This window comes from Salvelinus alpinus, chromosome 16 (assembly GCF_045679555.1).
Source record: "Salvelinus alpinus chromosome 16, SLU_Salpinus.1, whole genome shotgun sequence".
Lineage (NCBI taxonomy): Eukaryota > Metazoa > Chordata > Actinopteri > Salmoniformes > Salmonidae > Salvelinus > Salvelinus alpinus.
In genome coordinates this window covers 52,208,425-52,223,478 of record NC_092101.1, presented here as the reverse complement: position 1 = coordinate 52,223,478, position 15,054 = coordinate 52,208,425, and the positions used below count along the sequence as shown (strand labels likewise).

General features: G+C 47.5%; 1 protein-coding gene across 4 annotated transcripts in view; it reads right to left on the bottom strand.

The window, feature by feature from the left end:
- Positions 1-15,054, bottom strand: part of LOC139541666 (tyrosine-protein kinase RYK-like) — a 133,725-nt gene that overhangs the window by 72,525 nt on the left and 46,146 nt on the right. For all 4 annotated transcript variants that reach the window (XM_071346581.1, XM_071346583.1, XM_071346582.1 and 1 more), the window contains exons 6-7: positions 8,056-8,194; positions 4,916-5,016 (exon numbers count right to left, since the gene is read on the bottom strand). In XM_071346581.1, the coding sequence (XP_071202682.1) occupies positions 4,916-5,016; positions 8,056-8,194 (240 nt within the window). The remainder of the gene's footprint in view (positions 1-4,915; positions 5,017-8,055; positions 8,195-15,054) is intronic.

Genomic DNA, 15,054 nt, shown 5'->3' with positions numbered 1-15,054 from the left:
TTAAGAACAAATTATTATTTACAACGACGGCCTACCCCGGGCAAACCCTCCACTAACCCGGACAACGCTGGGCCTATTGTGTGCCGCCCTATGGCACTCCCAATCCCGGTCCGGTTGTGATACAGCCTGGAATGGAACCAGGGTCTGTTGTGACGCCTCTGGCACTGAGGTGCAGTGTCTTAGACCGCTGTGATACAGCCTGGAATGGAACCAGGGTCTGTAGTGACGCCTCTAGCACTGAGGTGCAGTGTCTTAGACCGCTGCGCCAGTCGTGAGGCCAGAGAGGCAGTTTGTTTTTGTTAGAGTTCGTGCTGCTGTTATACAGATTACCATCACCCTACTGACCCCTACAGGAGGACAGGGAGATTTGAGGAAAATTAAAACAAGTGAATTATAATATATTTGAAGGGATATCCCTCTCCAAAACGAATGAGTACTTCTGAAACGAATGGACAGTGCTTAGCTTTACTAGGCCACTACTATAGCAGTAGCCTCAAACCCAAGTCTGTTTACCTTATCAAACAAGAACAGGTGATATCAGGCAGGGAAAGACTCCTTACTGCTCCCATCTTTAAACCTCAGTAAGAGACAGTTGCGGGGACAGAGAGCTGCTCTCACAACTACACATTGACACAGGGGGATGCGCCTCAAATGTAACTCTATTCCCTACTGCCCCCTGGTCAAAAGTAGTGGGTTGAAACAGGGGATATAGCCTGGTTCCTCTCTAGGTTTCTTCCTAGGTTTTGGCCTTTCTAGGGAGTTTTTCCTAGCCACCGTGCTTCTACACCCTGCATTGCTTGTTGTTTGGGGTTTTAGGCTGGGTTTCTGTACAGCACTTCGAGATATTAGCTGATGTACGAAGGGCTATATAAAAAATAAACTTTATATAGGGTGCCATTTGGGACAAAAACAACATCTCTCAGAGACTTGGTTGCCACATGAATCCTGTCTCGTTTTACCACAACCTTCTGACTCCAGTTTAACTAATTAGATGATGTTCATCACAGGCGTGACAGAGCAGAGTAGAGCAGGCGACAGGATGAGAAACAGGATGCATCCTAATGATGTTCATCACAGGCGTGACAGAGTAGAGCAGGCGACAGGATGCATCCTAATGATGTTCATCACAGGCGTGACAGAGCAGAGTAGAGCAGGTGACAGGATGCATCCAAATGATGTTCATCACAGGCGTGACAGAGCAGAGTAGAGCAGGCGATAGGATGCATCCTAATGATGTTCATCACAGGCGTGACAGAGCAGAGTAGAGCAGGCGACAGGATGCATCCTAATGATGTTCATCACAGGCGTGACAGAGCAGAGTAGAGCAGGCGACAGGATGAGAAACAGGATGCATCCTAATGATGTTCATCACAGGCGTGACAGAGCAGAGTAGAGCAGGCGACAGAGATGAGAAACAGGATGCATCCTAATGATGTTCATCACAGGCGTGACAGAGCAGAGTAGAGCAGGCGACAGGATGCATCCTAATGATGTTCATCACAGGCGTGACAGAGCAGAGTAGAGCAGGCGACAGGATGAGAAACAGGATGCATCCTAATGATGTTCATCACAGGCGTGACAGAGCAGAGTAGAGCAGGCGACAGGATGCATCCTAATGATGTTCATCACAGGCGTGAGAGCAGAGTAGAGCAGGTGACAGGATGAGAAACAGGATGAATCCTAATGATGTTCATCACAGGCGTGACAGAGCAGAGTAGAGCAGGCGACAGGATGCATCCTAATGATGTTCATCACAGGCGTGACAGAGCAGAGTAGAGCAGGCGACAGGATGAGAAACAGGATGCATCCTAATGATGTTCATCACAGGCGTGACAGAGCAGAGTAGAGCAGGTGACAGGATGAGAAACAGGATGCATCCTAATGATGTTCATCACAGGCGTGACAGAGCAGAGTAGAGCAGGCGACAGAGATGAGAAACAGGATGCATCCTAATGATGTTCATCACAGGCGTGACAGAGCAGAGTAGAGCAGGCGACAGGATGAGAAACAGGATGCATCCTAATGATGTTCATCACAGGCGTGACAGAGCAGAGTAGAGCAGGCGACAGGATGAGAAACAGGATGAATCCTAATGATGTTCATCACAGGCGTGACAGAGCAGAGTAGAGCAGGCGACAGGATGCATCCTAATGATGTTCATCACAGGCGTGACAGAGCAGAGTAGAGCAGGCGACAGGATGAGAAACAGGATGCATCCTAATGACGTTCATCACAGGCGTGACAGAGCAGAGTAGAGCAGGCGACAGGATGAGAAACAGGATGCATCCTAATGATGTTCATCACAGGCGTGACAGAGCAGAGTAGAGCAGGCGATAGAGATGAGAAACAGGATGAATCCTAATGATGTTCATCACAGGCGTGACAGAGCAGAGTAGAGCAGGCGACAGGATGAGAAACAGGATGCATCTTAATGATGTTCATCACAGGCGTGACAGAGCAGAGTAGAGCAGGCGACAGGATGAGAAACAGGATGCATCCTAATGATGTTCATCACAGGCGTGACAGAGCAGAGTAGAGCAGGCGACAGGATGAGAAACAGGATGCATCCTAATGATGTTCATCACAGGCGTGACAGAGCAGAGTAGAGCAGGCGACAGGATGAGAAACAGGATGCATCCTAATGATGTTCATCACAGGCGTGACAGAGCAGAGTAGAGCAGGCGACAGAGATGAGAAACAGGATGCATCCTAATGATGTTCATCACAGGCGTGACAGAGCAGAGTAGAGCAGGCGACAGAGATGAGAAACAGGATGCATCCTAATGATGTTCATCACAGGCGTGACAGAGCAGAGTAGAGCAGGCGACAGAGATGAGAAACAGGATGCATCCTAATGATGTTCATCACAGGCGTGACAGAGCAGAGTAGAGCAGGCGACAGGATGCATCCAAACTGGCACCCTATTCCCTATCTACAAAAACTTAAGCGTGACATGCCAGAAACAAACGATGACACTACACACTGAAGTATATCTGAACCAAATTATGAAAAGACGAGCATTGTAATTTTGAATCCTATAAATTGTGTGTGGAAATGATTGATGTCTATCAACAATGACAAGCCACCGGGGTCTGACAACTTGGATGTAAAATTACTGAGGATAATAGAAGACAATATTGCCACTCCTATTTGCCATATTTTCAATTTAAGCCTACTTGAAAGTGCGTGCCCCAAGGTCTGGAGGGAAGCTAAAGTAATTACGCTACTACAGGCCCTAGTTTTGTTGCACCTGGACTACTGTTCAGTCGTGTGGTCAGGTGTCACAAAAAGGGACTTGGGAAAATTGTAATTGGCTCAGAACACGGCGAAACGGATGGCCCTTGTGTGTCTGGAGACATTTCTAGGATCTTTTATTTCAGCTCATGAAACATGAGAACAACATTTTACATGTTGCGTTTATATTTTTGTTCAGTCTGAGACTGCCATCCTAGAAGTCATTTGTGTGACTTAAAAAAAATGTTGTACAAAATTCCCCAGCGATTGGATGGTCGCTAACAAATCAGAGTATCAAAGTTGAGAACGTCATCATGAGACCAGCTAAGACCCAGCCTATCGGTTTCTGGACCCAATCAGAACGTGTTTACATTCTAGAAATCGCCGGGGAGGGAAGCAAATCTAGACACATTGTGGAGAAGAAACGTCAGTTGGCCAGAGCGATATGGATGAGTAGCCAGGCAAGAAAATGGCGGCCATCTTGGTCAGGGAGAAATCCAAACCAGTCTAATTGGAATGAATGGCGGCCATCTTGGCCAGGGAGAAATCCAAACCAGTCTAATTTGGAATGAATGGCGGCCATATTGGTCAGGGAGAAATCCAAACCAGTCTAATTGGAATGAATAGCAGTAGAGGCATTCTACTGTGATTGATATCAGAGATTGCGAAAACCAATTGTAACCTAAAATATTGTCTTGTAATTATAAATACAGTTTCTATGGATTTTATACAAATGTTCTGTATAAATAGCCTCTAAAATATTTGTAAACAGACCATAAATGCCCCCCCCCCCCCCCCAAAAATGAGTGCTGTTATATGATACAATATCAGTAGTTGTTGCATTTACAACTTGTATAAGTCCTGTCATCAACTGATGTCAGCCAGTGTCTGGCTGGAGACTGACTGCATTGATGAATGGAATGTTGGCATATTGGCAGTTAATTTGATTTTTTTTTTAATATTAAATAATTCCTCTAAAACTGTCTGGCTAACTAGCTAACAAATGTACAAATACATTGTTCAAATTCATTGTTTTACACATTATCTTATCACAGTACTGGTAAACCATGGTTTACCAACTCCCTGACAGACATGGCTGACTGTTCTCACCATAAGACGGTTCCATTTTAGTATTCTATCTCCATGGTTCTAATCTTATTGTGGTGCCGGCATCACAAGGTGGGTGTGTATCCAACAAAATGACACAGATCCTATCGCTAAATGTAAAAAGAGAGTGTTTGTGACCATCAGTCCATGGCATAAGAAAATAACATGCATTACTTTGTGTAATGGGGCTAAGAGTGAAAAGAGAGACAGGACTCTTTTCACACAGCCAACAGACGCTGAGGACTCACTCCAAACTACTGGCTGAACCAGGACGTTGTCAGAACCTGTTAGTTACAGCACCTTGCAAGTTGAATATGATAAGATGTTCTTGGATAAGTTTGCTGTTATTTAGATGGGGGGGTCTAGGTCGGAGAAGTGTCTGTCTGTGTCTGTGGCTGTGTGTGTGTGTATGTGGCTGTGTGTGTGTGTCTGTGGCTGTGTGTGTGTGTCTGTGGCTGTGTGTGTGTGTCTGTGGCTGTGTGTGTCTGTGGCTGTGTGTGTCTGTGGCTGTGTGTGTCTGTGTGTGTCTGTGGCTGTGTGTGTCTGTGGCTGTGTGTGTGTGTGTGTGTCTTACTGGTGACAGCACTGGCGTTGTTGGGTGTGTCAGCTCTCAGGTACTGGGTGGTCTGGGTGGACGGCTGGGACAGGCCCTGGGAACTGCCACTGTCTGAAACACTGGAACACAGAGGGGGGAGACGGATGAGAACAGTACTCGTGATGAATGCGAGGTAAGAAGGTGCGAGGAAGACGCCAACTTCACAACGCACTTCTCTTAACATCATTATCACGTCATTTTCAGTCGCTCCTATTGGCCACCTGACCCAGGTACCCTATGACATCGTCCTGAAGGAGCCTATTCTGTCCTGCTAGGCCTCAAACCAGACAGACTTTAACAGATAGAGAACCCGTCACTAAGAAATCCCGTTAAGGATCTTCCCATTTACAATAAAAGGAGCGTCTGTCTGTTCACAGCTCACCCACAGCAGACTGATTAAATCAAACAAACCCTAATAAACAGCATTAAAGCAACTCAATTTATCTCAAATATTGCATTAGATAGATTCCTGGTTGGCTGTGAGAGCATGTGAGAATTTGTTCTGGAGGGAGAGAGAGAGAAACACGGATGATTCATTTCAACAACGACCTGAGATAACACCGAGACTGACTTATGTGAAATCTACCAAGATGGAGTCAGTGGTAGGACTCTAACAGTAGTCAACCTAAAAAAATCCTATTTGTTGGAAATCTAATTCAGACCACATCCTATACTCACATAGCATTTGAGTAGGAATGTCTGATCTAAGATCAGATTGTCCTGTTTTATACATTTACAAAGTGATCAGCACTGAGAAGCCTTTGTTAATAATAGATCCTCCTGGTAACTGAACCCATACATCTTCATAACCACTGTACAGGGGTTTTCAACTTGCTCTAATTCCAAGCACAAATCTACGGAGATATTAAAAGCTGTGCTGGCTTTATGGACGCATCAATATGCTACTGCAGTAGAGACATTGGCGTAGGAAACAGCTAACATAGTAAATCATGTGTTCATTCGCGTACATCCTAGCAAACGTAGCAAAGCGGTTTGCAAACAGAAACCCGAAAATGACTTTCTTATTGGACAAGTTAAAGGTAGTCCCCCTTACTGTTTGAAATGGTGTTCTTACATTTGATGCTTAGGTGAACACAACCCTGGGTAAATGAAGTGAAACCTCAGGGACGAACCAGGGACGTGGTTCCACTAGTGTGTCTGGTGTGCTGGTTCTCATGACTTAGATTTCCTCCAATTAGGTTTGTCTGGAGTGTTCAATAAATACTGGACCGGGGGTTGTCAGGTGTACCTGTGTGTGTGTCAGGGTTTCCCGGAGCCTGACAACGTGACCAGGAACCTTTTTTTATTTAAGGTATATTTGAGAAATTTACTATCCCATATGCGTCGGGTGCGTGGACCCATTTAGATGACCGTGGGGGGGGGGGGGGGGGGGGGGTGCCCCTAACAGAACATGCAACTCAAGAAATGAAGCAGACAATCAAATGTAAATTTGCCAAAATTCCATTTTGTGGGAAAACACCATTCTAAAACGGCACACCTGATGCGAGCGGTTCAATGTCTGACAGATGGAAATCTCCATTAGAAACTTAGAAAGGAGGGGAGATCTAAAGATGCAACAACTAGAATGGGATGCTAATATGACTAGGATTATCATCAACTAGCATGGGGTGCTAACATGACTAGGATTATCATCAACTAGCATGGGATGCTAATATGACTAGGATTATCATCAACTAGCATGGGTTGCTAATATGACTAGGATTATCATCAACTAGCATGGGGTGCTAACATGACTAGGATTATCATCAACTAGCATGGGATGCTAATATGACTAGGATTATCATCAACTAGCATGGGTTGCTAATATGACTAGGATTATCATCAACTAGCATGGGCTGCTAATATGACTAGGATTATCATCAACTAGCATGGGTTGCTAATATGACTAGGATTATCATCAACTAGCATGGGATGCTAATATGACTATGATTATCATCAACTAGCATGGGATGCTAATATGACTAGGATTATCATCAACTAGCATGGGATGCTAATATGACTAGGATTATCATCAACTAGCATGGGATGCGCCCCCCCCCCCCTGTAATTACCGGGACAGCGAACCCCTCCTGTAATTACCGGACAGAGCCCACCCCTGTGATTATTGTCAGCTTTAATTCAAGGGTATTTTCATTCGTATCAGGTGAAAGATTTAGAAATTACAGCACTTTTTGTACAATAGTCACCAAATTCTAGGGGAGCAAAAGTACTGGGACACATTCACATGTGTAGTACTGGGACACATTCACATGTGTAGTACTGGGACAAATTCACATGTGTAGTACTGGGACACATTCACATGTGTAGCACTGGGACACATTCACATGTGTAGCACTGGGACACATTCACATGTGTAGCACTGGGACAAATTCACATGTGTAGCACTGGGACAAATTCACATGTGTAGCACTGGGACAAATTCACATGTGTAGCACTGGGACAAATTCACATGTGTAGTACTGGGACACATTCACATGTGTAGCACTGGGACAAATTCACATGTGTAGCACTGGGACAAATTCACATGTGTAGCACTGGGACAAATTCACATGTGTAGCACTGGGACACATTCACATGTGTAGTAAAAGGTGAAGTATTTGGTCCCTTGTGACTCCAGACACTTGCTGGTATGTTTTGATTGTGTTTCAGAGTATTTTGTGCCCAATAGAAATGAATGGTAAATAATGTACTGGTGTCATTTTGGAGTCACTTTTATTGTAAATAAGAACTCTTCTACATTAGTGTGGATGCTACTATGATTACGGATAATGCTGAATGAAATTGTGAATAATGAGTCAGAAAGTTACAGACGCACAAATATAATACCCCCAAGAAATGCTAACCTTTCACCATTACAATAACGGGAGGTTAACATTTTTTGGGGGTGGGTGGGATATTTGTGCATCTAACTTTCTCAATTATCATTCACAATCATGGTTGTGTCCACATTAAGTGTATGGGAACAAATATTTCACTTTGTACTACTTTAATACACATATGTGAATTTGTCCCAATACTTTTGCTCCCCTAACATTGGAGGACCATATATAGTCCAATTTTAGGGGAGCAAAAGTATATATATATACCCAGGTACTGACCTGTGGTCCAGTTCTACTCTCTTCATGCTGTGTAGATGCATAACAGCCAGGACAATGGCTACCAGGAAGATGACAGCGCAGCACACCCCGACACTGATATAGAACACCCTGGTAGAGGTGGTGGGAATGGACACTCCATCTGGGGAAAGAGGGACAAAAGATCAGAGGTTAGAGAGAGAGACAGACAGACAGCACAAAACACCCCAACATTGGTATAAGTAAATCACGTTACACCATCTGGCAGTCCGACAGATGAATGTGGGTTTGGCAGATGACAGGAGAACGCTACCTGCCCGAATGCATAGTCTCAACTGTAAAGTTTGGTGGAGGAGGAATAATGGTCTGGGGCTGTTCTTCGGTGAAGGGAAATCTTAATGCTACAGCATACAATTACATTCTAGACAATTCTGTGCGTCCAACCTTGTGACAACAGTTTGAGGAAGGCCCTTTCCTGTTTCAGCATGACAATGCCCCATGCACGCCGACTGCAAGCCAGGCCTAATCGCCCAACCTCAATAATGCTCTTGTGGCTGAATGGAAGCAAGTCCCTGCAGCAATGTTCCAACATCAAGTGGAAAGTCTTCCCAGAAGAGTGGAGGCTGTTATAGCAGCAAAGAGGGGGGGGGGGGACCAACTTCATATTAATGTTCATTATTTTGGAATGAGATGTTCAACGAGCAGGTGTCCACATACCTGCAGTCAACTTGTACAATACGTTAGAAGATAAAGATTGCGTTCTTCATTTCACCTGCCACAGTTTTTCATTATGAAGCTTACCAGTACTCCCCAGTCACATGGTGTTTGTTTACAAATACACAACAATGAGACCGGAGCCTTGTGAGTCTCTCACTGTAGTGCAGCATGTGCCAGGTGATCTAGTGACAGTACGGATTTCACAACTAAAATGTTTGCCAGCTAGATATCTTAGAACTATTAAGTTAACAGTTAACAGTCCATAAAAAAACACTCTGCAGTTGTGCATTTGGTTTGCTAATTTAGTAGCTAGTTAGCGATATAGCTAAGCTCCTTCCAAAATCAAAGGTTGGCTTGGTAACAGCAGAGAATCGCTTCCTCGATCAAGAGTCTTTCTGGCTAATATTTGATTTGCGCAGCAAACTAGGAGTAGCATTTTTGAGTTGGGATATCTGTTCTGCAAATACTTCAGATCAGAAAAGAATATATATAATTTTTTCACACAATGCACTTGTTAGCAGTCTCTATGGGATTTTACATTTACTTGTTAGCATCGCTAACCTTCAGATTACAATAAGCACAGTGGGGGGGGGGGGGGGGGTTGAAAATAGCGCATATCCCGGGTATGGCACAAGGTCTGTATGAAGACAGGACAATCTGGACCCCGTCCAAGTCTAATGGAATCCTAAATAGCAATGCCTCTGACCAAATCAAATCAAACTTTATTAGTCACATACACATGGTTAGCAGATGTTAATGCGAGTGTAGCGAAATGCTTGTGCTTCTAGTTCCGACAATGCAGTAATAACCAACAAGTAATCTAACCTAACAATTCCACAACTACTACCTTATACACACACACAAGTGTAAAGGGATAAAGAATATGTACATAAAGATATATGAATGAGTGGTGGTACAGAACGGCATGGCAAGATGCAGTAGATGGTATAGAGTACGGTATATACATATGAGATGAGTACTGTAGGGTATGTAAACATAAAGTGGCATAGTTTAAAGTGGCTAGTGGTACATGTATTACATAAAGATGGCAAGATGCAGTAGATGATATAGAGTACAGTATATACATATGAGATGGGTAATGTAGGGTATGTAAACATTATATTAAGTGGCATTGTTTAAAGTGGCTAGTGGTACATTTTTACATAATTTCCATCAATTCCCATTTTTAAAGTGGCTGGAGTTGAGTCAGTATGTTGGCAGCGGCCGCTAAATGTTAGTGGTGGCTGTTTAACAGTCTGATGGCCTTGAGATAGAAGCTGTTTTTCAGTCTCTCGGTCCCGGCTTTGATGCACCTGTACTGACCTCGCCTTCTGGATGAAAGCGGGGTGAACAGGCAGTGGCTTGGGTGGTTGTTGTCCTTGATGATCTTTATGGCCTTCCTGTGACATCGGGTGGTGTAGGTGTCCTGGAGGGCAGGTAGTTTGCCCCCGGTGGTGCGTTCTGCAGACCTCACTACCCTCTGGAGAGCCTTACGGTTGTGGGCGGAGCAGTTGCCGTACCAGGCGGTGATACAGCCCGACAGGATGCTCTCGATTGTGCATCTGTAGAAGTTTGTGAGTGCTTTTGGTGACAAGCCGAATTTCTTCAGCCTCCTGAGGTTGAAGAGGCGCTGCTGCGCCTTCTTCACAACGCTGTCTGTGTGGGTGGACCAATTCAGTTTGTCCGTGATGTGTACACCGAGGAACTTAAAACTTTCCACCTTCTCCACTACTGACCCGTCGATGTGGATAGGGGGGTGCTCCCTCTGCTGTTTCCTGAAGTCCACAATCATCTCCTTTGTTTTGTTGACGTTGAGTGTGAGGTTATTTTCCTGACACCACACTCCGAGGGCCCTCACCTCCTCCCTGTAGGCCGTCTCGTCGTTGTTGGTAATCAAGCCTACCACTGTAGTGTCATCCGCAAACTTGATGATTGAGTTGGAGGCGTGCATGGCCACGCAGTCGTGGGTGAACAGGGAGTACAGGAGAGGGCTCAGAACGCAACCTTGTGGGGCCCCAGTGTTGAGGATCAGCGGGGAGGAGATGTTGTTACCTACCCTCACCACCTGGGGGCGGCCCGTCAGGAAGTCCAGGACCCAGTTGCACAGGGCGGGGTCGAGACCCAGGGTCTCGAGCTTGATGACGAGTTTGGAGGGTACTATGGTGTTAAATGCTGAGCTGTAATCGATGAACAGCATTCTCACATGGGTATTCCTCTTGTCCAGATGGGTTAGGGCAGTGTGCAGTGTGGTTGCGATTGCGTCGTCTGTGGACCTATTGGGTCGGTAAGCAAATTGGAGTGGGTCTAGGGTGTCCGGTAGGGTGGAGGTGATATGGTCCTTGACTAGTCTCTCAAAGCACTTCATGATGACGGAAGTGAGTGCTACGGGGCGGTAGTCGTTTAGCTCAGTTACCTTAGCTTTCTTGGGAACAGGAACAGCGTCTCTTGAGTTAGCCATGTTTCCGTGAAGCAGAGCACGTTGCAATCCCTGATGTCTCTCTGGAATGCTACCCGTGCTCGGATTTCATCAACCTTATTGTCAAGAGACTGGACATTGGCGAGTAGTATGCTAGGGAGTGGAGCGCGATGTGCCCGTCTCCGAAGCCTGACCACGAGACCGCCTCGTTTGCCCCTTTTACGGCGTCGCACAGGGTCGCCGGCTGGGATCAGATCCATTGTATTGGGTGGAAGGCAAAACACTGGATCCGTTTCGGGAAAGTCATATTCCTGGTAGGAACGATGATGAGTTGACGTTAATCGTATATTCAGTAGTTCCTCCCGACTGTATGTAATGAAACCTAAGATTACCTGGGGTACCGATGTAAGAAATAACACATAAAAAAACAAAATACTGCATATTTTCCAAGGAACGCGAAGCGAGGCGGCCATCTCTTTTCGGCGCCGGAAGTCTGGAAACCCAAACTGGTCTCAAGTCCCCCTCTCAGTCGAAGCTCATCCCTCTGTCTGAAAGCTCTCCTCTCAGCCCTGTGCCTTTTAAAAGCCTTTCTCCGATGCCTCGGGTCCAGGACCACCCAAGCAGAAGAAGGTAAGTACTAAGTACCAGAACAGCTAATGGCTGCTGGTCACTGAGGCAGCAGCAGCAGCACACGGTTCACTATAATAGTCCTGAATAAACCCCATGGAGAGGAGAGTGGAGAGGGTGGGTGGAGAGGAGATGAGGGAGGGTGGAGTGGAGAGGTGGAGAGGGTGGGTGGAGTGGAGAGGTGGAGAGGGTGGGTGGAGAGGAGGAGAGGGAGGGTGGAGGTGGAGAGGAGGGTGGAGAGGAGGGTGGAGAGGAGGAGAGGGAGGGTGGAGTGGAGAGGTGGAGAGGGTGGGTGGAGAGGAGAGGGAGGGTGGAGAGGAGGGTGGAGGTGGAGAGGAGGGTGGAGAGGAGGGTGGAGAGGAGGAGAGGGAGGGTGGAGAGGAGGAGAGGTGGAGAGGGTGGGTGGAGAGGAGGAGAGGTGGAGAGGGTGGGTGGAGAGGTGGAGAGGGAGGGTGGAGAGGAGGGTGGAGAGGAGGGTGGAGAGGGAGGGTGGAGGTGGAGAGGAAGAGGAGGGTGGAGAGGGAGGGTGGAGAGGAGGGTGGAGAGGGAGGGTGGAGAGGGAGGGTGGAGAGGAGGGTGGAGGTGGAGAGGGAGGGTGGAGAGGGAGGGTGGAGAGGAGGGTGGAGAGGAGGGTGGAGAGGAGGGTGGAGGTGGAGAGGGAGGGTGGAGGTGGAGAGGGAGGGTGGAGAGGGGGGGTGGAGAGGAGGGTGGAGAGGGAGGGTGGAGGTGGAGAGGAGGGTGGAGAGGAGGGTGGAGGTGGAGAGGGTGGAGAGGGAGGGTGGAGGTGGAGAGGAGGGTGGAGAGGGAGGGTGGAGGTGGAGAGGAGGGTGGAGAGGAGGGTGGAGGTGGAGAGGAGGAGAGGTGGAGAGGGTGGGTGGAGAGGTGGAGAGGGAGGGTGGAGAGGAGGGTGGAGAGGGAGAGGAGGGTGGAGAGGGAGGGTGGAGAGGAGGGTGGAGAGGGAGGGTGGAGAGGAGGGTGGAGGTGGAGAGGGAGGGTGGAGAGGGAGGGTGGAGAGGGAGGGTGGAGAGGAGGGTGGAGGTGGAGAGGGAGGGTGGAGAGGGAGGGTGGAGGTGGAGAGGAAGGTGGAGAGGGAGGGTGGAGGTGGAGAGGAGGGTGGAGAGGAGGGTGGAGAGGAGGGTGGAGGTGGAGAGGAGGGTGGAGGTGGAGAGGGAGGGTGGAGAGGGGGGGTGGAGAGGAGGGTGGAGGTGGAGAGGAGGGTGGAGGTGGAGAGGGAGGGTGGAGGTGGAGAGGGAGGGTGGAGGTGGAGAGGAGGGTGGAGAGGAGGGTGGAAAGAGAGGGGGGGTGGAGATGGGGGAGAGGTGGAAAGAGAGGGGGGGTGGAGATGGGGGAGAGGTGGAGAGGGGGGATGGAGAGGGGGGGTGGAGATGGGGGAATCAGAGAGTTTCAAAGGATAAACACATCTCCCTCTAGGTCTAGTATTATACTGCCTTGTTGCACTGCCTTGCTGAGGCAGAGGCTATAACAGAGATGACTGGAGAGGTGAACGAGGGGGGAGAGCCTTATTGAACCGCATGGCTGTATACACGGAGGAGAACCTTATTGAACTGCATGGCTGTATACACGGAGGAGAACCTTATTGAACTGCATGGCTGTATACACGGAGGAGAACCTTATTGAACTGCATGGCTGTATACACGGAGGAGAACCTTATTGAACTGCATGGCTGTATACACGGAGGAGAACCTTATTGAACTGCATGGCTGTATACACGGAGGAGAACCTTATTGAACTGCATGGCTGTATACACGGAGGAGAACCTTATTGAACTGCATGGCTGTATACACGGAGGAGAACCTTATTGAACTGCATGGCTGTATACATGGAGGAGAACCTTATTGAACTGCATTAAGCTCTGTGGTTGTATACTGCCACTTAGTCTGAGCCGAGTCTATCCGCTGTAACATTCTAGTCTAGTTGGTTTAGGGGGCAGGATATAGGATGTATGGCTATACGGAGCTGGTTTAGGGGACAGGATATAGGATGTATGGCTATACGGAGCTGGTTTAGGGGACAGGATATAGGATGTATGGCTATACGGAGCTGATTTAGGGGACAGGATATAGGATGTATGGCTATACGGAGCTGGTTTAGCGGACAGGATATAGGATGTATGGCTACACGGAGCTGATTTAGGGGACAGGATATAGGATGTATGGCTATACGGAGCTGGTTTAGGGGACAGGATATAGGATGTATGGCTATACGGAGCTGGTTTAGGGGACAGGATATAGGATGTATGGCTATACGGAGCTGGTTTAGGGGGCAGGATATAGGATGTATGGCTATACGGAGCTGATTTAGGGGACAGGATATAGGATGTATGGCTATACGGAGCTGGTTTAGGGGACAGGATATAGGATGTATGGCTATACGGAGCTGATTTAGGGGACAGGATATAGGATGTATGGCTATACGGAGCTGGTTTAGCGGACAGGATATAGGATGTATGGCTACACGGAGCTGATTTAGGGGACAGGATATAGGATGTATGGCTATACGGAGCTGGTTTAGGGGACAGGATATAGGATGTATGGCTATACGGAGCTGGTTTAGGGGACAGGATATAGGATGTATGGCTATACGGAGCTGGTTTAGGGGGCAGGATATAGGATGTATGGCTATACGGAGCTGGTTTAGGGGACAGGATATAGGATGTATGGCTATACGGAGCTGGTTTAGGGGGCAGGATATAGGATGTATGGCTATACGGAGCTGATTTAGGGGACAGGATATAGGATGTATGGCTATACGGAGCTGGTTTAGGGGACAGGATATAGGATGTATGGCTATACGGAGCTGATTTAGGGGACAGGATATAGGATGTATGGCTATACGGAGCTGGTTTAGCGGACAGGATATAGGATGTATGGCTACACGGAGCTGATTTAGGGGACAGGATATAGGATGTATGGCTATACGGAGCTGGTTTAGGGGACAGGATATAGGATGTATGGCTATACGGAGCTGGTTTAGGGGACAGGATATAGGATGTATGGCTATACGGAGCTGGTTTAGGAGGCAGGATATAGGATGTATGGCTATACGGAGCTGGTTTAGGGGACAGGATATAGGATGTATGGCTATACGGAGCTGGTTTAGGGGGCAGGATATAGGATGTATGGCTATACGGAGCTGGTTTAGGGGACAGGATATAGGATGTATGGCTATACGGAGCTGATTTAGGGGACAGGATATAGGATGTATGGCTATACGGAGCTGGTTTAGCGGACAGGATATAGGAT